The sequence below is a fragment of the Pempheris klunzingeri genome, chromosome 13 (assembly GCF_042242105.1).
Source record: "Pempheris klunzingeri isolate RE-2024b chromosome 13, fPemKlu1.hap1, whole genome shotgun sequence".
Taxonomy (NCBI): domain Eukaryota; kingdom Metazoa; phylum Chordata; class Actinopteri; order Acropomatiformes; family Pempheridae; genus Pempheris; species Pempheris klunzingeri.
In genome coordinates this window covers 21145431-21167835 of record NC_092024.1, presented here as the reverse complement: position 1 = coordinate 21167835, position 22405 = coordinate 21145431, and the positions used below count along the sequence as shown (strand labels likewise).

At 41.4% G+C, this 22405-nt stretch overlaps 2 protein-coding genes across 2 annotated transcripts; one reads left to right on the top strand and one right to left on the bottom strand.

Moving 5' to 3' along the window:
* Positions 1-3824: 3824 nt before the first annotated feature.
* hhipl2 (HHIP-like 2) lies at positions 3825-12113 on the bottom strand. Its single transcript, XM_070842453.1, has 10 exons — positions 11754-12113; positions 9767-10419; positions 8459-8602; positions 7686-8017; positions 7395-7521; positions 6191-6336; positions 6028-6109; positions 5310-5392; positions 4322-4693; positions 3825-3853 (listed from the first exon to the last, which is right to left on the bottom strand). The coding sequence occupies exons 1-10, from the start codon at positions 12111-12113 to the stop codon at positions 3825-3827; spliced, it is 2328 nt and encodes a 775-aa protein (XP_070698554.1).
* A 2501-nt stretch (positions 12114-14614) lies between these two features.
* wdr32 (WD repeat domain 32) lies at positions 14615-20482 on the top strand. Its single transcript, XM_070842990.1, has 7 exons — positions 14615-15215; positions 15914-16027; positions 16326-16523; positions 17414-17616; positions 17764-17844; positions 17954-18099; positions 19182-20482. Exons 1-7 carry the CDS (start codon positions 14782-14784, stop codon positions 19551-19553), a joined length of 1548 nt encoding a protein of 515 aa, XP_070699091.1. The 5' UTR covers positions 14615-14781; the 3' UTR covers positions 19554-20482.
* The last annotated feature ends 1923 nt before the right edge of the window (positions 20483-22405 follow it).

Here is a 22405-nt window from a genome sequence, read left to right as displayed (position 1 = left end):
CTTATCATATGACAATATTAACATGCTGATGTTTAGCTGGTATAATGTTAACAGTGTTCACCAACTTGGTTTATCATGTTAGCATGCTAATATGTGCTAATTAGAAGAGCATAAAACTATTTCAGGATATTTTCATATAATTCAATATAACTTTTCGCTACTCATGTAAAAGATTTTGTTTCATTTCAGCCTTTAAATGTGTTGTTTTAAACAGCCAACTTTGCATATTGCAGCAGCAGACGGTTGACATGAGTGGACTAAGAAGAGAAAGTCACGCACAGAAACGTAATCAACAAAAAAATATATATATTCATATGTCATGTATTGCTGCTCATGCCCTTTAATTAAGGTTAATGGGAATTACATTATTTCAAAGTACTGGACAAATTAAAATGCACTAATCTGAGTCTGGACAGATCAACAGAAAAAAATCTGTTTTTAACAGTTTTTTTTATTTCTTCTGGCTTCATGAAGGCTCACTGTTGCCAAAATGATACTGTAAATAGTACTTAGAAAATACTGCATTCCCTGTGCTGAACAGTACACTAATAATCTCCAACCCACCTGACTGGATGTCTTTAGGCGGCAGCAGAACACCAGAGCACTCACAAGAAAACCCACACAGCATGCAAACAAAAACACATGAATTTGTCTTTATGACTCAACTACTCTGCCACTGTGACACACTGTTTAGATTTTTTTCCCTCCAGTGGGTTCAGTGATTCATCGATTTGCTCAAAGGCACAACAGAAGGGTTGAACCCTCTGTCATCAGTGCAGCAGCTGGATGCCCCGGTCGGAGGATGATCTCTAACATTTAAATCAGTCCCTTATTTCAGTGCTGGGCAGCTCCTTACATGTCCGCTTCATTGCAAGGAATTCAACAAAAATGACAAAACACTGAAGCGTGCAAACATCTAATTTAAAAGTGGGGGGGAAGCATCGTGCTGTGTGACAATGAGGGCCTTGTTAGTTGAAAAGTGCTGCGGTTTGTTTTTACATTTCAAAGGGTCGCCCCTCCAGCAAAACAGCCGCAGGTAACGACAAGAGCTGATAGGAGCTGTTGCACAACAGGAAAAGAGCCACACATCTGTCTGGCCTCCAAATCCTGGCAAAATGGGTACTTCAGAGTAAACAGTCATTTTTTTTGGGGTAGAGTCAAAGGTACAACAAGCTGAGCTGTGTTTTCTAAATTGGTGGCTTTTTAGCTCAAGTATATGGTTATGTAGGTCTGTAATTTGGAGGGATGTGTTGGGTTCAAACAAGCTCTACACCATATGGAAGACATATAGTAGACTTGCATTAAATCTGCAGAACTTTATATTTCCAGACCTCCGAACCATCATTTTAAATTACTCTAATCTAATCAGTATAATTTACATTTCATGCTAGATTTTCAGAGCTGGTTTGTGACATTTAAGTGGTGAGGTGCTAGGAGTCCTTAAAAGTATAAATAAACAAATAAAATACTTTTATTTCACACTGCTTTGGTTTATTGTTGGCGTAAGTGGCATCTTCAGAGCATCCAACACATAAGTTATCAGCACAGAGTGGAACAAGCATGAATAAAATTTGACTGTGAAGGAGAGCTGATGATGGCATGTGTCCTCTATGTATCTCTATGTTTCAGCAGCACATCTGTTTTTGTATGATCTTCTTGAGGGTTTGTGGTTTGTTTGCTCAAGTGATGTCATGGTATATGAGGTCATCTTGTGCCGTGTCTTGTTGCGTTGTGGTATGTTGATTTCATGTAATGGTTTATGTCATGCCACATTATCTCATGTAGCATGGTACATACACTACTCACAAAAAGTTAGGGATATTCAGCTTTCAGGTGAAATTTCAGGATGAACCTAAAATGCATTCTAACCTTTCCAGGTGAACTTAATGTGACCTTCTCTAAACCTTTGAATGCACATGTCCAACTGTTCAGTGTCTCAGTACTTTCTGCACCAGTTGCTGTTCTCTAGCAAGAAGCTTAACAGCAACATTCACAACAGGTTTGATCCATGAATCCACCAATACATTTCCTGCTTCAGTTAGAATTGGTATTTAAACAGTCCTCCTCATCCTGCTGTTCACATTCTGACATCATGAGACCAAGACGACACCTAACAGTTGATCAGCAGCACCTCAACACTGGAGGCTTCAAACAGGAAGTCCTCAGACGGAGGTGTTCACTGAGCTTAGAGGGTCACAGAGTGTCATCAGGAGGTTGGAACAGTGATACAGAGACTGGAAGAGTCACAGAAAGGAGAGGAGTGGACGTCCTTTGGCCACATCCCAATTTATTGAGACACTGAACATGTTTTGTTGTGGTATACCTACCACTGTTGTTAGATTTTCTTCAAATAAATTGTTTAAAATGAAGAAATTACCATTGCATGCTTCTACTTAAATGCCCTACTTTCATGATATAATATCACTGTCGCATTAACTTTTTACATTTTCCATATATTTCACCTGAAAGTCGAATATCCCTAACTTTTTGTGAGTAGTAATATTAATGTCATGTTATGTGGAGTCATGATATGGTCACAGTATGGTATGTTAACTTTAGAATATGTCATGTCAAGCTGATGTCATATCATGACATATTAATGCCATCTCGTCTTATATCATGCCATGGTATGATTTATTTATGTCATGTAATGTCATGATATATCAGTGTCACATCATGATATGTCATGTATGGTATGAGGTATGTCATACATGTTATGTCGTGCCTTGCCCTGTAAACTGATGCCATGTCCCAGTATGGTATGTTAATGTCATGGGTTAGGGTTACATGCAACAGTAAGACTTCCATTGTTTGAACATGTTTGACATGAGTGCTAGTGTATGGTATACTAAGTACATGTCTATCTATCAAACACAAAGCTATTAACACAGCAAACATCATGTTCTACCTTAAAATATGACTTGTCATTGGTACAGTGAGATTAAGCCATGTCATGGTATGTTTGTTATGTCATTTTATGTTATGAAAGCAGTCACGGCAGCGTTTATCTAGAGGGCACATGTTCTTGAATAACCTTTCTTTCACCAGAATCAGCACAGTTGCATGTACAGTCGTTTCAGCTCTCCAAGGATTATGAAATACACAATGTTGGTTTCAGGATTGGCAGCAGAGAAAACGCTAGATTGCCAGATTCATTTAACCTCAGTGTGCACGACTTACATTTACAACAGTCATTATAGAAGGCGCAGCGGTTCCAGTTATGATCAGCGGTGGGGAGTTTAATTACAGAGAGCTTTTGAGACACACACACACACACACACACACACACAGACACTTTCTAGTGTTTATTTTTAACACTTGCATGTGTTGTAAAATTAGAGCAATGAAACAACACAGGGCTTTGGTTTAGTTAGAAGGTTTTGCTTCTGTTTGTTGCTTATTTCTACTTCAGACTTATTTGATATGCTTTAAATACAGACAGGGTGGTTGGACCAGTTTTACAACAGTCGAGAATAAAACAGTCTCATTACATGCATAATTGCACGCTACAGTTGTAGTTGTGTGTCCTTTGTAGGAATCGGCCAATACTGCTTACTCACTTTCTAACTGAATACAGTACACACCATGATGGCTGTAATGTAAATATGAAGCTAATGTTAGCAGTCAGTCAGCTTAGCTTAGCACAAAACAGGGAAACAGGGTAAGTAATCGAACTATATAATAGAGAAAAGTATGTCTGTGTGTGTGTTAGGGTTAGAGGGCTAGGGTTAACCCAATGAGGAGAAAAGAGGCTTTAGACAGGCAGACACACACACACACACACACACACACACAGACTTTTCTCTATTATATAGTTAGATTACTTAGAACTGTGGGAACATAGACACGCTCCCTGAAACAGAGGAATAAGTAAGCCTGGACCTATGTTAACTAAATGAGCTATAACGTGTTAAAACGTGACCTTAAAAAGGTCCTAGTAGGTGGGTTTTGTCACCTTTGGATGGTGCCAGGTCAGCTGTTAGCCTGCTTCCTGTCTTAATGCTAAGCTAAGCTAATTAGCTCATGCGGATAGCGTCATATATACCTGTGACATGAGTGGTATCAATCTTCTCATCCAACAAGAAATTCCTTAGAGGCAGGAAAGTCCACACAGATTATTTGACAAACAAAAACATACAACAACATGACTCAGTCAAAAAGAAGGTTCACAGAATGTTTTAAAGTGCTTTGGTATGTTTCGCTTGCTTGCGTTTTACCTGAGGTTTGTTTTGCATCGTTCTGTTTGTTTTCACATTAACGTTTGTCTTCGTTTTATTCATGACAACATGAAATTCTTTTGCAGATTGTATCAGTTTTATACTGTTTTTGTCTTTCGGGCTCTTGGGGTTTTTCTTCTTCTTTGATTTGACTTTGTCACTTTCAGGTTTTATCACAGTGGCCTTTTTTTCTTCAGATTTCCGTCTTAAAGCTTTCTTCTTCATTCCTGTGTCAGCGAACAGCTTGCTTGCCACTTTGTTTTTCTTCCATGGTTTCAACTTATCTTTCTTCCTCGCTTTGTTCTTTCTGTCATTTAATTTCCACTCCAGCTGCACAGCGTTTGCTGCCGTCACCGCCACGGTGGCCGCAGGTCTTGTAGCTTTGACCCAGCTGCTCGTCACTGGTGGTTTGGTGGTGAGTTTGAATTTTCTTGGTGGTGGTCTCGTAGGTTTTTCATTTGTGTTCAGCACAGTCACTGAAATGGCACAGACAGTCAGTGAGCCTCCGTTGTCAGTTTACTTGTTCAACACAGCTAAATATGTTGCATTTTACACAGCTGGGCTGAATATTTGGCTCAGAAAACAGTCCTAAATGTTTGAAATACTTCCCTCTTATGCCTCTTTCTTTTCTGAGTATGTTTGATGTAAAATTAGAGACAGCTTTTTATAGTTTTATATATGACCTCAGTGTGTCACATATATGAGCAGGGTCTGTTGAGGACAAGCATACTGAAGCATAAACATTGTTTGTAGACAATTTGTTGGCTTGACAGAACAGATTTCTTCTTACACTAACCTCTAACATCAGTTTAATTGACTTGAAAACATGTTGTTCATATTTAGTTGACTCTGACTGAAACAAAATCATTTTTTACTCAAAAAAATGAAAAGCAACGTGCACATATTTCAGTATAAGGTACAATTTCAGAGGCTCCACGTTTTCAGACAAACTCAATCAATAAAAAAAAAAGAAATCCCTTCCAAATGGCTTCATCAGCAAGTCTGATATACAAACATCTTAAAAATTAGACATTAAATTACAGTATAGTAAGATGTAAAATAAGAATGTAAAGGCAAACTGAGGTGACTTACATTCCCTGGGCACAAAAGGAAGCTTTTTCCCTCTCACTTTGACAGGAAGCTGCTTCTGCTTACATTTGCCAGGAGGAGCTCTCCTGCAAAAGTTAATAATAATAATAATAATAAGAAGAAGAAGAAGAAGAAGAAGAACTTCATTTATATAGCACTTTTCTTAACAATGTTACAAAGTGATTTATAAAACAAAGTAAAACCAGGCAAGACAGTTAAGAATGAGGATAAAAGCACATAAAAACAATTAAAAGAATAAAGATAAGATAAATAAGAACAATAAAAACATAAATATATCAAACATTACCGAAAGCTCTCACAAAAAGAAACGTTTTAAAGGGGAAGTAGATTTGTAAAAGTTAAATGAGGTAATTTTATGTCAATAAAGGACTCTTCATTAGTTTTAGGACAAACATGATACAAATTTATGGTTAAAAGGGCATAAATTATGGTTGTCAAAACTACATTTCTCTCACAACAACTTAATGTTCATGAGAGTCTTTGGACCTCAGTTAGTCTCATGTTGCCTTTTCTGCCACGAGAATCCTTGAAAATATAATTGTAAGAACAAAAAGGCCTTAAAATGCTTGACGGACACTTGAGATACGCAGCAGCAGCATCTACAAAATGACTCATTCATCTTATCCACATTTATTGACTTGATGTTTTCACTGTAATTCTAATAGTTAGATGTAAATGTAAGCTGTGACTGATACTCCACCTGGACGGGTCCATGAATTTGAAAACCGTTCCAAAAGGAGACATGGCGCTGGGATACGTAGTGGCCAAAAAATATAGTTCCCCTAAGAAAACGGCATGAACAGCCCATGAGGAACGTTAAATTGGTGCATAGACACAGAGAGAGAGGTGGGGTTGAATGTTACCTGCTTCATCTTCAGCAAACGAGATGATGAACTTGTGGTGATGATTGATGAGTCCAGGAAAAGAGCACGTCTTAGTGTCACCCATGCACACGCTCCTCTCCTTCCAGCGTCCAGTTGCTTTATCTTCTTCTAACGCCATGATTCGACTGCAAGGAATCACTTCTATCGTTACAACCAAACAACGGCGGCTTGTTGTTATGTTTAAGGCAGGAATTAACACTTTACTCTACTGAGGATGATGTACGACCAAGACTAAGAAGCCAATCATTTCTGGTAGAAGAAGAAACTACATTGCTTCAAATATTAAAGGAATAGTTCAACATTAAGGGACATTTTCTTTTTACAGTCTATATCCTGCCCTCAACAGTCCTCAACAGTTCTGACTTATATATATTTTATTTTTGTATTTAACTTCTGCTTTTTGTCTTAGATTCTTTACTTTTACTTGCATGTTTCTCTTCTTTAGACGTATTGTTTGAGGATTGTTGGAAGGACCCTGAGATTTACAATTTTCATTGCGAATGACTGCTTCACTTGAATTTTTGTGCAAATAATGAACTTAATCTAGATGAGAAGACTGATTTTACTCTCATCCCTTTATGCTAAATCTGGAGCTACAGCCAGCAGCAAACAGCTATATCTCATTTGTTTTCTAATATGGACAAACCCAGACTATTGCTTGGTGGAGACTGCAGGAAGTCACTGCTCAAGCCACATAAGCAGAGAATTTTTGTTTTCACACTTTGGATTTTGTCCTGATTAAACAAACAAGACAAAACATGTTGTTAGGATGATCCTGATTATTAAGAAATTCAAATGTTTTTTTGCCAAACTGTGGCTAAAAGTAAAAGACTAGACGTAGATGTAGCTTTGCTTGAGCCCTAAATCATTCAAGTCAAGGCCTGAGTATAAATATAAAACACCACATCAAGCCTTGAGTCTAAAAGTATGAATTACAGTTAATAAGTTGGGACATGTGCCCAAGCAAAATATTTATATATGGTTACATTATAAGCAAATTATGTTGTATCTTTTATCTGCTCTTGAATCTATTAAAACGTGCATAGGTAACATCAAACGAGCTGAAAAACTGAGCCTCTTTCCTTCACTCCTGAAAAGATTCAGGACAAATTTGCAGACAGAAAGATCTTTTTTCGCCCAACAGTTGGAGTAAAGTATTTGGCTCAGATCAACACAATCTTACCCACTCATAAAGTCTCCAAAAATGTACAGGCCGTTCAGATTGGGTGATTCACATCCTCTGTACACATATCCCCCTGTCACAGACTTCCCAACATGATGGCTGTATGCAAATATAGGGAGGATGTCATCTGTGGTGGCAGAGAAAGATGCACTGAATTTAACTAAAATTTGAAGCATCAAAATTAGACTGAAAACGGTCCATTATGGTGGAGATAACAAGTGGTGAGAGCATCAGAAAAAAGCTTTTCATTTTTATCATCAGAGAAGTTTCACATGAACAGAAAATACTCACTCAAGGAGGCGTTGTAGCACAGTTTCACATCATAGCACTCAAAGCCCTCTTTGGCTCTCCATCCATAGTTTCCCCCCTTCACAATAATGTCAATTTCCTCATAGCGGTTTTGACCCACATCTCCACAGAATATCCTGCCCCTGCCGTAGCGGCTGACCTTGTCCCCGCGGTCCACGGAGCATCGCCACATATTTCTGACTCCGTATGCAAACACCTCTGGCCGGGCATCTGGGTTGCCAAGGAATGGGTTATCAGGGGGGATCCTGTACTGCTTCCCACTGGAGTCACTTCCATCTACATCAATGCGGAGAACTTTTCCTAACAGAGCGGTCCTGGGTAGGAAAACAGGGATTTAGCAACAGTTGATAGGCCTTCTAGTGCAGTGATTCCCAGCCAGAGGTACTTTTGCAGCTTCCAGGCAATATGTGGAAAGCTTTCAGAGCAGCTCAACTATTGCAAAAAAAATGTTAGCTAAAGGAAGTGAAGAAATCCTTGAAATAGTTAGCTAAAAGTAATCGAAAGCAGTTAAAACTGGTAGGTTAAAGTAATGGGTAATTGGTTAAAATGGTTGCATTCATTGCATAAGCTGTTGATATAACATGAAATATCTAGATTAATGGTTGAAATAGTTAATGGGAATGAGTAAATAGTTGGAACTGTTTGCCTAAAGTAATAGATAAACAGCTGAAATAGTTTAAAGTATTGTATAAATTGTTAAAATAGTAATAATAGATCAAATAAAATAAGGCTTGAGGAAACCTGGAGCACCTTACTTGTTTTGTGCGTTTCCATACTTCCCAAATGGATCCCCAGCTTTTCCACCATCCCCAGTGAAGATGTACAAATATCCATCGAGGCCAAACAGCAGCTGGCCTCCGTTGTGGTTAGCGGCCGGCTCCTCGATCTCTAGAATGACCCTGAAAGTAAAAAGGATGCAGTTCAGAACAAACACAGGTGTGACCATCTGCAGGTCATGATTCATTCAGCCTTTTCAACACTGATGCTTTGGTGTGCGCTACTCATTCCAAGTGCAGTAATAAATTTGTCTAACAGAGAGCATGATAACAGAGCTGGCCTCAGGCATCTAATAAAGTCTGTTCACTCAAGATACAGAAATACAGATTTTCTCACCTACTTCTAGTGATATGTGCTGAGTGTTTTGGGAAGGGTTTTTCACAATGGAGGTGCGTCTTTGTGGGGAAATACGATTGTTTGACTTCTGGCAGACAGATGGATGTTCAGATCGATCCTGCTCTCATGTCTGTCTGTTAGATATGAAGCTTAAGAAGCCTTAAAGACTTAGCATAAAGACTGAAAACAGGGAGAAACAGGTCGTCTGGCTCTGTAACAACCTCCATATGTTATGTGCATTATTTTACCATGAAAGCAGCTGATAAGTGGCTTTGTTGAATGTTGCTAATAGTTTAGCTCACGGCTGGAGCTAATCTAAGTAATTTAAGTTAAGTTTATGTAACTTTCTATAACAGTAGCGGGATCACAATCATGATGGGATGATTGAAGCTGCTAATTTCATTTTCCTGTAAAATCTAATTGTGCTTCGTTAGTGGTTCGTGAGCTTATGTCCATAGATTTACCATGAAAGCAGATGATGAGAGGCTGTGTTGAATATTAATAATCAAGTTAATAGTTAAGATAGTTAATAGTTTAACCATAGGCTGCGGTTAATTCTAGTTCATGTTTACATGTTTAAATATAAACGGTATAATAAGGAACCACATGGTCTGTTGAAGCTACTAACTTCATTTTCCTACACGTATGCAGCGCGTGCTCGTCTGCTGAGAGGGGCTTAGGACAGAGAGGGAAGAGCTGTATATATGTCAAATTCTGGCTTTTTGTTTTGCTCTTTCCAGAAAATTGCAACCCCCACCCCTCCTGCTTTAAATGAAAAAGAGAAAAATCATTGGGTCGCTCAGGGCCATGGAAAAGCTTGAAAAGACAGTTGACTGAGGTTGTTTATGTAGAATATGTTTAAGCATGCCCAGGTGCCGTTTCAAAGGGTAATTGCAGTAGGTGTAGACATCAGTCAGACCTCAGATGCTATGAAGGGAGTAAATGCGTACCTCTCTGAGTAAGGATCAGCCATGTTCATGTCGTGGTCAGACACCTTCATCTCACTGATTCTGACTTTCTCCAGCTTACTGTTGACCTGGATAGAGTAGTAGATGAAGAAGCGTCCGTTGGCCCGGTACTTTGGGTGGAAGGCCATGCCCAGAAAGCCCCTCTCATCCCCCAGCCAGGGCGTGGTCATCACCTCCCCGCTCATGTCCAGGAAGGGCTGCTCCAGCCGGCTGCCGTCACGCAGGTACACCCACACAAATCCCACCTGCTCGGCGATGAACATGCGATGTGTGTCGTCGCTGCTGTGGAGCATCAAAACGGGGTTCCTCAGGTTGTTGGCCACCTCTGTCAGGCACACCTGGAGGCACCCTCTGGGGTCCTCAGACACCTGTCCCAGGTTGCCGTTGAGGTCAGGGCTCTTCAAAACGTTGGGGTAGCAGTAGTCCTGGTCGGACAAGCCCACTATGCTGCAGAACGTGGACGCATCTCGCTCAGAGGTGTCCTGCAGTAGCTGGTTCTCAGTTAAATATTTAAGCACATGCCGACACTTGCCATGAAACTCAGAGCAGTAGCCAAAGCAAAGGCCGGGTAGCTCTCTGACTGGTGTGTATGGGTCCTCAGCATCATAGAGGTGGGCGGCATATGGAGAGCACTCCTGGATGGAGCAAACATGAGAGACATTTAGAGTGAAAGTTTAAGGGGCACTTTGCCACCATGACCTGAAGAGGAATTAATCATTATCTGTAAATAACCAAATAGCAGCCGTCTGGCTATTTGCAACCCGGTACAAACAGACACTCCGTTAAAACATTCCCCACATCTCTGGGACCCTTGGAACCCCCCAAAGACCCCTCTGTGGATTCCTCACCCCAGGTTTGAGAACCACTGCATTATAGGACAAAGATGTATTCTGATTATCAACAAAGGGCACTTCAGCAATTTAAGATTCATCCACTTAAAATCATTAAAAATACTCTGGATTAGAGCACTGCCCTGTACTGTGCAGTGGTCTGTTGGGGGAGCAGCATCAGAGCTGGCGACACCAACAGACTGAACAAACTGTGATTGGCTGCAAACCGGACACTTTCGAAGTGGTGGTGGAAAGGAGGACCACGAACAAACTGACAACCCACTTCACCCACTTCTGGATAGACAGCGGAGCAGCTTCTCCAACAGACTGGTTCAGCTCCGCTGTCACAAGGACCGATACAGGAAATCCCTCCTGCCAACAGCCATAACCCTGTTCAATAACTCACCTCTGGCTGGCAGAGAGCTCTCAGCACCCTCTGCCATTCAACATGAACATGTCACTACTGGACTTTAAAACTTGCACTACAGTTTTTATTTCACTTGCACTTTGGTTTTACTCTGCACATTACATTTGGTTTGCACGTACTGTTTATAGTGTATATTACACTTTGTATTTATTTTTTTACCTGCAACATTTTGTACATTTAAATTTTTGTTTTGCTTATTTATTTTTTTGTATTCATCATGGTGGTGGTCACTTTTACTGCTTTACTATTGTAACACCAGAATTTCCCCCCGGGGATCAATAAAGTATTTCTATCTATCTATCTATCTATCTATCTATCTATCTATCTATCTACTTGTCAGAGTTTTATCTAATGTAGGTGCTTAGTTTTGTGAAATGTTCATTTTAAAGAAGAAACAGAACAGATCTAAGTTAATTAAATTAGCTGCATGATGCCTAAACTGATCTTTTTACAAATACAAGCATAACATAAGTTTAATAATGATGGTTTTAATTTGATAAAACTCAAATTAATTCAAGTGTTTACAGAGAACTGTTGACTGTGATGGACAGTTTAGAGAAGTTACAAACAGTTTATTGATTAGATAAGGTTTCTGCTGATATGTAGAGGCTGCAGTAAACTTCAGCACTAATGATTAAGATTCACTAAGATTCACCATCCATCAAAGCAGCATCCTGAAAACTACCTTTAGAGGGAGAAAAAAAGAGTTTACCTGGCACATGATTTCCTTCAACATGTCCTCGCACAGTTCATAACCCGCCACTTCCAGCTGGTCAATAATGTCCCAGTACCTCTCCGCGATCATGTTGTCAGTTTTCTGGTCGCAGCAGCCAAACTGTTCGTACTGCGAGCAAAACTCCAGGTGCCACTGCGGTTTGAAAGGTGGCTCAAAGTCCAGACACTGAGGATGAGCTGATGCCGGCTGGACCGGGACGAGCATCATGACTGAGAGGATCAGGATCAACTCGGGAAGCTGCGGGGTCTTTTTGGAGGAGCTCGGACCTGCTGCCGTGCGTAAAAGCGCCCAGCGGGCTCCGCTTGGATGGAGCGCAGCATCCCGCGTACTTGTCATTTTTGCCGTCTGCCCCCGAAAGAGTTCAACTGTTTGCTCTCCTTTATATATGAACCAGAGCATAAGTGTGCGCGCATGCATGCTTTACGCGTGCGCAAACGTTCGCCTCTTTTGCCCTCTTTGCGTCTCGCCACCTGCTCCAGCAGAAATGCACCTTGTCGCCATCTCTGTCTCCCATCAGACTATTTAATAGCAATTAGAACCAAACAGTCGTAATGGCGTAATTAATTGAATATAGATCTTATCTATATATATCTAGTTTTTACACCGCAGCGAAGTTGGCAGAGGAATAAGCACAATTACAACACACACACACACACACGCGCGCGCACACACACACACACACGCTACAACACAAACTATAATTTAGTCTGTCTCGCATTCATGTGAAAGCGCCCCAGGCAGCGTGCCGTTTGAGCAACAACTTGACAGCAGCTGTGCTTCATCCTACAGATTTACTGTTCCGGCATGTCAACCTTCATTTGAATGCAGACTGCAGTCAACGCGTCTGTCATCAATTTGTACCGGAGCCAATGACAAAAAAAAACAACTAACGAGATTGTATATGCGAGGACAGTATGTGCTTGTGTAGTTTGGTGGGGGGGGGCACACCATGGACACCCTGGACAGGGCTGACACATGGAGACAAACAACCATTCAAGCTCACACTCACATCTGGGGGCAATTCACAGTGGCAATTATCCCAACCTGCATCCTGCATGTCTTAATACTGTGGGAGGAACCCGGAGAACCACCCAGGCTCAGGGAGAACATGCAAACTAAGGAAATCTAAGGATTAAGTTTGCGGTTAAATGCACTACAGTCTGGATAAAAGAAGTACATAATCTATTAAAATCAGAAAATATTACAATACAACTATTTATTATTTCTCCCTTGATGCAATACTGTTTTTATCAGCTTGGCCCCATACATCCAGGGGTCACACAAGCACCAGTCTTATTGTGTGTTAACTGGTTTGAGCTAATTTAATTAAAAGTTTGTTTGCACCACTAGAAGACACTGTCATGTGAGATGATAATACTTTAAGATTAAACTTGCATTATTACCTGATCTTGATGAAGTTGTTTCCATCTCAGCGGAGGTGGCTGCTCCATTAAAACACAGAAAAACCCTGGATGGCACTCAATCAAAACCTATAGTCCAAAAGCACAGAAATGTATACAAGATTTATACAAGAATAACAAAAGACATAGAGTACATAAAAGTATAGAATATTTTTGAGTGGTTTCTGATTAATCCACAGTATTCCCTTTCTTAAAGGCTGCTTTACTCTTAGAAATTGTGTTGTACTTAAAAACTATACACAGTTTGTAAATCAACACAAAACAGAAAGAGGTAGAAACTGAATCATTCTGGCTTTGTGAATGTGATATTTGTCCAACAGACACAATAAGATGTGAACCTCTGTGAAGGCAGCTGATTTAAATAACTGTAACCTAACAATGCCGACGAGGGTAAAACTCAAAGAATAAGAAGAGCAGTGTTCAGATCTTTTTTCTTCTTCTCCCTCCTTATTGAACAAATTTAGAGGAAAGGCCAGTCGGACATAGTTTTACAAATCTTTGTGTCTGAGTAGTAAAAAGAATCTAAATTAAATGTATGAATCTAAAAAAAAAACAACATGATGAATAAAACAAAAGAGGTAAAAGTTTAGAAACGAGACAAAGAAGTGGTCTGTGATTTAAATTAAAAGTTAATTCATTCAAACTCTGTTTATTTGTATATGTTTACACCTCCCAGCAGTTCTTTTGCAGATGCTGAATACATATTTTGGAGTGATTGAGTTTAGTTGTAATAGGGTGGATTAGTTGTTTATTCTTGTATAGGCCCAGGAATGTCGTTGCACCTTTTGTAAATTGTTTCTTGATTTGGGGGTGAATAAATCTCTCACTCCTCTCAACCTTGTTAAAATCAACACTCAAACACATGACCGTACTTCCTAAGATAGAGGGGAATATTTACATGATTTACCTCATAGCCAAAGTATTTGTTAGGTCATTTTTTCTCCGTCATGCATGTAATAAAAAAGTCAATAACCCAAAATGACGTGCAGTATTTATCCAGCTGAGGGCAGCAACCAATTTAGTGATTGGCCTCAAAGTGGACAAGGAAGCGGAACTTCGTCATTTCTTTTTATTTTGCATTTGTTTTGGTGAGGAGGAAAAGTGTTACTCTAGTCTGAATAAAAACACTCAACTTCCGCCTGGGCGTTTCAGCTTAAAATACTCATTGATGGATTTTGATTTGTTGATTCGTAATCCAACTCACAAAAACGGCTAACAATTAACAAAAATACAAGTAGCAACGACTTACTAAGAGTTCTAATGTTTTTTTGTTTTTATTTAACAAGCACGGGTAGTCTTTTTCTTGGAAAACTACACTGTGCTTTTATTTTGAAGGCTAAATCTGCACTCTTCCGGTAGCATTTAAGCTAACCGTGTTGGGTTTGACGCGCGGCGTTAAGGCGCTGCCAAGTCTGACAACAAAATATAATTTACCAAACGAAGCCCATGCAGCGAAACCCCACCGCCATGGCATCTTAGACGGGTGGGAGAAGACACGGTTTCATGCTCGGTAGGTGACCGGTTCACTTTTCGCCGTTCTGCGCCCTGAAACAGACGCCTGTGCGGACGCTGGAGAAGCTACAATGAGCTCAGAGCACCAGAGCGACAGCGAGGACGCCGACGAGTCGCAGGACAGGCCCGTCTCCGACAAAGAGGAAGACCCCGACATCGACGTGGAAGATGACATCGCTCGGGGGGGCTCTCCTTCACAGTTGGGGAGCAGCGGGGACCGTCCGGAGCTCAGGGCGACGTCCCCGGCGTCGGAGGAGCGGGAGCCGGCCGCGGTGCCGCAGACAGGGAGCAGCGAGGGCTCCGGCGCCGACAGCCGCAGGAGGAATAGCCTGTTTTCCTGGCTGCAGAGCAGGACAATAAGACGAGGAGTGTTTGTGGACCCGGCTAGGGACAACTTCAAGACAATGACCAGTTTGTACTGCTCTATGAATCCGGCTGTAGAGTCTGTCAACCTGAGCACTCAGACCCACGGAGCTGTGTTCAACCTGGAGTACTCCCCGGATGGGTAAGACAACATTTTGGCGTCTACATTTTAGGCCTTTCAGAGGGAGCACATGATCGCAAGGTTCCCACTTACCTGGAAAACCTTTGAAATGTGAAACAGAGCACTGGAGGGGCTTCAAAAACTGTGGATAAGTGGCCTTGAAAGTGCTTGAATTGCATAATCAAATTCACCCTCATATGCTGCAGCTCTCTGGACCAAAACTTAGACTTCAGCATAATTTCTTGACTTGCAAAGGTTTAATAATGAGCTGACAATTTGACTCAGCTGACGACCACAATATGACAATTTGAACTTCTCAGATTTAAAAACCTGAAAAGCCACTCGCGCTGTGCACACAACTAAAGAGCACACACAGGATTTAAGCCTCCCTGACCAGACAGCAGATGTGGGAAGTAAATCCTGCAGCCAAACCAGGTCAAGCTGTGTCCAGAGTAGGTCAAATGTATTTGTGTGCTCATGTGGCCGCAGGACAAGAAGCACAATGAGATGTTTTGTGGAAGGTGCATTCATTTTATTTTTTGCAGGTGATGAAAACCCTAAATATTAACTGCCCACAATGCTTCTGCATGACTATCTACATCATGCTTAGCTCTTGTTATTAGTGTTGTTTGTATTTTTGAAGCTGTAACGTGGCTAAAGAGATCCACTCTGTTCCCCTCTTGTATGTATCCTCTGATTTGTGCGTCTGCTCTGCTCAGGTCTGTGCTGACTGTGGCCTGTGAGCAGACTGAGGTCCTGCTATTTGATCCCATCTCGTCCAGACACATCAAAACCCTGACGGAGGCCCACGAGGACTGCGTCAACAACATAAGGTGCATTTCTCCGGTCTCTTAAATCATCCAGGGAGGCTTTACAAAGTAAGAGCGCAGCATCCTACATCCACGCCACCAGAGAGTGGATGTAGGGAGGTGAAGCTCAAAGCAGTGAAACACAAAAAAAAAAGGAGAGATTCAAGATGGCAAAATGATCCCTTAAATCATCTTTACAGGTCGGAGCACTGCAGGATGTGAAGTGCAGAGGCCATGAAGGAATCAAGCTGCTGTCTAGATAAATCTCTACAGAGAATGTTAAATGAAAATCGTCCCCTGACTTTATTTATTTGCCCTGCAGGTTTTTGGACAATCGTTTGTTTGCCACTTGCTCTGACGACACCACAATTGCATTATGGGATCTGCGTAAGCTGAATTCAAAGGTTTGCTCGTTGCACGGCCACGCCAGCTGGGTGAAGAACATCGAGTACGACACCAACACTCGTCTCCTCGTCACGTCCGGCTTCGACGGCAACGTCATCACGTGGGACACTAACAGGTGTGTGTGTGTGTGTGTGTGTGTGTGTGTGTGTGTGTGTGTGTGTTTGTAAAAACTAGAAAACTATGATTGTTTAAAGGTGAATTTTGTGTTTATGTTCTCTGCACCTTTTTTTAGATGATGAGTGATCACATGTTCTGTATACATTCATTATATCTTTTGTTCCCTCCAGTCTGTCACACAAAGAGATAAAAATAATTATTAATTATTTAGCATTGTTAGGACTTTAGTGAAGGTTGCACCAAATTATATTTTTCATTGTTGATTTTTTTGATTAATCAAATAATAAGAAAGTCCCAAAATGTCAGATAATCAGAAAAATGTCTATTACACGTTCCTAGAAACCAAGAAGATGTTCACATATTGCTTGTTTTGCCCAATAAACCCAAATATATTTAATCTACAATAAGAAAAGCTACAAATCCTCATATTTGAGAGGCTGGAACAAGTGAATGTTTGTCATTTTTTCTTAAATTAATGACATGAATGATTAATCAATTAACATTATTGCTCACAATTAATTTTCTGTCTATCAGCTAGTCAGTTTTCTTTATATTTGTGTCTCAAACATTACTTCTACCTCCTGTTCCAGTGTTGACGTCATTCTGTACCAGGAGCTGCACATAAAAGTCCAACCTTTACATCACTGGCTTTTTAACAGTCCTCTCTGCTTCATCCCCACATCAAATAAAAACTGCAATTTGATAATTTAAGGTGGTGAAAATGGGCTCTTTGGCTGCAATTCAGCCTTGAAGAACTACCTAAGATTATTAGGTTTCACCATGGATTGTTTGTCGGCCTGCCCACCTCGAGCAAACTGAAAAAAGAAAAGAAAAGAAAGCGGCATCAATCTGCCCGTTCAGCCTCCTCTAACTGTCCCTCCCCTGCAGGTTTACAGAGGACGGCTGCCCGCACAAAAAGTTCTTCCACACCCGCTACTTAATGAGGATGCGTCTGACGCCCGACTGTTCCAAGATGCTCATCTCCACTTCCTCAGGGTACCTGCTCATCCTCCACGACCTGGACCTCACCCAGTCCCTCGAGGTGGGCAGCTACCGCATGCTGCGAGCCCGACGGACGCCCCTCAGCTCAGGTCAGAGCACGATCTCACTGAACTTAAAACAATCAAACAAGAGAAACAATCTGCATCCATTTTTCACTGAAATTAGTAAGTGATTAGTACGTTAGGGATGTTTCTGGATTAAAGAAAATGATTTTTAACCCTGCTGTGATTCTGTAGATGGAGGCACGTCAGCGTCCAGGTCAGCTGGAACTCCTCGGCAAGGAAACGACTCCAGCAAGATCCACCCTCATAGAGAAGGTCAGACACACTCAGCGGTGTAAACTGAATAAAAGGTGTCAGCTGAGGTTCTATTCTGCCAAAGGGAATGAGATGGGCTATAAATCTGTCACATATTTCGTTCTTGCAGGACTTTCTCCCAGAAACAGCCTGGAGGTTTTGACTCCAGAGATCCCTGGAGAGAGAGACCGAGGGAACTGCATCACCTCGCTGCAGCTCCATCCTAAAGGCTGGGCCACGCTCATCCGATGCTCCAGCAACATGGACGACCAGGAGGTGAGTAACTGCAAAAGCCCCTGACAGCCTCTCCGCCCAACGCATCTGATCTAACCCTTGTTGTACGGTGGCTTGTAACTGACATACAAAGAAAGTCCTGTCTCAGGTTTTTCAGGCTTGTTATGAGAGCGCCACAGTACACGGTGATTATTGGGTGGAAAAGTCACTGCTTTGTCCTTGGGCTGATTGTTTATGATCATTGTCTGATACCTTGGTACTGATACCTTAACAACACTTTAAAAATAGTTCTATATAACAGGTTTTAGTACAAAATGCCATGGAAATCTGAAGAAAATGAAGGAATCTGACTCTCTGGTCTCAACTCAGTCATTTAAAAAAACCTGCGTCTTAGCATCAGCTCAACATTCACATCCCTCCATCTTGGACAAATCCCAGATGGGCTGAGTAAAGATGGCACCTACCTTGTAAAGATCTTGCTGGCAGCGAGTAAAAAAAACCTTCAATCTATTAATACTGTTAAACACTTTCATCTCCTAAAGCAGACGACCTGCTCTGTACGACTCCAAACGAGACAAAAATGATGGGAGAAATTGTTTGTTTATTCAGGTCTTTCATAATTATTGAAGGGACCGTGTGTAATATTTTATTTGCCTTGATTTACTGACCAACCTATGACCAGATACTTGATGTTTTTCTTCTGTAAAAAAGTTTAAAAAAGGAAAAAAAGAGAAACCAAAGTTCACAAATGATGATTGTATAAACAGAAGCAGCTACTGTACATAATAAATTAGAAATGTGGAACATTTTCATTTTAAATCAGGAATGTTTGATAGAAGAATAAGTAATATATTGTTGCAGTTTCAGTTGGTAACCAACAAGTACTGAGAGATTCAGACGCAAATCAGATGCAGAAATTCATTCACACCAGGAACAAAATATAAGAAAGAAGATTGCCGTCAGTGCAGTTCTGCTGTCGAGTGATTGAGGGAATTTGTCTCATCACAAGCAAAAAGTCACTAATGGTTGGTGACTGACAACACGATTAATAGTCTCAGGCGCTCGTATGTGACTCTGACTACGTCTAAACCTGCGTGTCTGCTTTTCTCTGTCGCTCTCTCTAGTGGACGTGTGTGTATGAGTTCCAGGAGGGAGCGCCCACCCGCCCGCTGGTCTCCCCCCGCTGCTCCCTCCGCCTCACCCACTACATCGAGGAGGCCAACGTCGGCAGGGGCTACATCAAAGAGCTGTGTTTCAGCCCGGACGGACGACTCATCTGCTCCCCGTATGGCTACGGCGTCCGCCTGCTGGCCTTCGACGAGAGCTGCGGCGAGCTGGCCGACTGCCTGCCCGTCCAGACCAGCTGCCTCAGGGAGATCCGCTCCATCTACTCGCACAGCGACGTGGTGCTCACCACCAAGTTCTCCCCAACGCACTGCCAGCTGGCTTCAGGCTGCCTCAGTGGACGCGTCGCCCTTTACCAGCCCAAGTTTTAGCCGCCAGGAACGATGCACTGCAGACCTGGGTAAAGAAGTTCCAATCGGGGCTCATGCACAGATCCAGAATGCCCCAGTTCATACAGCCACATATTTTCTATGATTTTAAACTCCTATTTGTTGTGTAAAGACTTTATCTATAAAGTAATATGTCCTTTTTGGTATCCTTTGGTATAAATTTTATCAAAACCATCAAAGAAAATTAAACATTTAAAAAAAAATCTGAATCTTTAGGAACCCAAAATAACATCTTCAAGCATTTGTTTTAAAGTGCTCGAGTGGACCAGATGGGTGGGATTTGCTGCATGCAGATGTGTCAAATGTCAAAAGTGTGACATACGATATGAATCAAATATTGTGATTTTTCTTGACCCTCTGCAAGAAAAACTCCTCCCATCTGGCACCTTTAAAGGGATAATTTAAACTTGTAGACTTCTTCTAGACGACTTCTAGGCCCAGGTCTGCAGCTGTGAAGCAACTCTACTTGTGTGGGAACCGTCGGCTGAAGGCCACCTGAGAATAAATTAAAGAAGACTTCAGCTGTGGCCTCTTGAACAGGCTGCAGAAGTGAGAGGAAACTTTCAGCCTCTCTCACCCTGAACTGAAAAAAAGACTTTGAGTCAACAAAACGAAAAAAAAAAAAAATCGGGCTTTGCAAACCAGACTTCTATCCAGACTGAGGAGAAGAAGTAGGAAGTCCAAACCTTGAAGCTCTTGATCAGTAAGTCAAGAGATGCAACACTGCATCACCCTGGAGTTCATCTGTGGCTCTTTTTCATACTAAAGATTAATTTTGGTCTCTGTAGCAGTAGAAAACTTTGATTTACTTTGAGACTCAACACATTCAGATGTTGCCGTCTGTGGACAAAACCACTAAGGATGCAAAACAAACAGTCTGACACATATTAATCCATTAATTCTGACGAGATAAACGAGAAACGGGCGCTTGTGTCTGTCGTCTGAGCTGCCGTCGGCCGTCCTGACGCGGCGTCCTCCTCTCCGGATCGTGACGCTCTCAGCTGCTCCGCTCTGCTCATGCCTTCTCCACAGGTGCTGCTTCTCTGCTCATACAATCTGAACTTTGACCCCTGACTTCAAGGACCTCATCATCAACGCCTTTCCCCTTTATCTACCTGTTACTTTCTGTCTTCCATCTCCACCCTGTTTCCGCCCTCAAGGTCTTTAGTGGTTTAGGTTTTTAGTGGTTTTATAGGTGTATTAATGCCCGCACTGCTGCTTCACGGTGTTTGATTCATTTGATTCTGCGGTCACTTGCGGCAGCTTTAGGACCAGTTGCGCTCGAGTTGCTCTTCATTTCTTCTCTCAGTCTGTGTGTTTTTATCTTTAGTTTTTTTTCAAAGTATTCCATCCTGACACTTTTCAGACCCACTTTCAGTACAAACCACTATTGCTACACTTTCATACTTTTGCAAAGAAAATACTTCTAATTACATATTTCCTCCCTAAAAGATAAGGCGGGTATTATTCTGTATTTTTTACACAGAGCACAGTAGTCTGTCTCTGCTTTCTGACTTCTCTACCTTGTCTGTTGCCCTCGACCCAAGCTTACTGGTTCCTACTGAAGATGTAAATCTTTAAAAACAGCTTTTAAAAAACGCTCCAACATTTGCTGAAACAGCTGATGACTGTAGTTTAAAACAGACGTTACTCAAACAGGAGTAACGTGGAGTAATGCACAATCAGTCCTCTGGTGAGAATTAAACAGCAGGACAGTGTATATGGGATTGACAGTATTAGTTCGTAGAATCTATTTGTAGTTGGTCTTTTCTTGGGATTTACTGACTCTAAGAAAAATGTAGAATACTGCCAGCCACATCCTTTAATCAGCTTGTTGAGTTTTTGGGCATGTTCGGTAGAAGAAGTTGCCTCAGCATCATTTGTTTAACCTTCGTAGGACGAAATTGTTGCCAAGAAACATTTAACTTGTTTTTCGACCCATTACCTCATTTCATTGGTTTATGAAGAGAGTGTTGATCCACACCAGTGTTTGATTTGTTTCCTCCCATGCGTCACATCCAGTTTCTCACTTTTACAATGCTGTCATAAAGGCGACCAATCAGGTTTTTTCCTGTTTAAGGAGCGCGTTAATTGCTTTGACTGTTCTCGTATCTGCAATGCTTTTGTGTTTTAAACCGGTGTAGTATAGCTGCTCTAAGAGCCAAGCACATACGCAGATGTTACACCTCAATGTAAACTGGTCCCAGTACCTACAAACTGACTGACTGCAGAATAGATATTACATAGACAAAAGATAGACATAAGCGTATACTACTATGCATACCAGCCTTTATGAAGATTCTCCTCTCTTATTTATGTGAGGGTCAGATGCCAAAATATGGTTTGCTTGGACAAGGCAGTGCTTCTCCTCTGTAAAACTGAGCTGAGAACTGAGGGTGAACAGCTGCTGTTGTGGATTTAAAAAAAAGTGTTCTTTACATGTGGCAAAAGCTTAGATTTTTAGAAGAATTGATTGGAAATATGCTTATTCGCTTTCTTTAGATGAGCAGGTCGATACTTGTCTCATACGAGCAGCCGGTTAGCTTAGCTTAGCATAAAGACTGGAAACAGCAGAAATACTTATTCTGGCACCGCCCAGTGTTACAATAACCGCCTACCATCACCACTGAAAGTCACTGATTAGCATATTATGTCTTATTTGTTTAATCCACACAAACAAAACAAGTTAAGGGGCGGTTATCTCCTTTATCTCCTTCTCAGCTCTGACCAGAAACTTTCTCCACTGGTTGTCTGACAAGCAAAGAACAAAGATATAGTCCGTGAAATAACCTCTGTAAAAGGGCGACTTGTCTTTTTACACTTTGGTTTTTGTA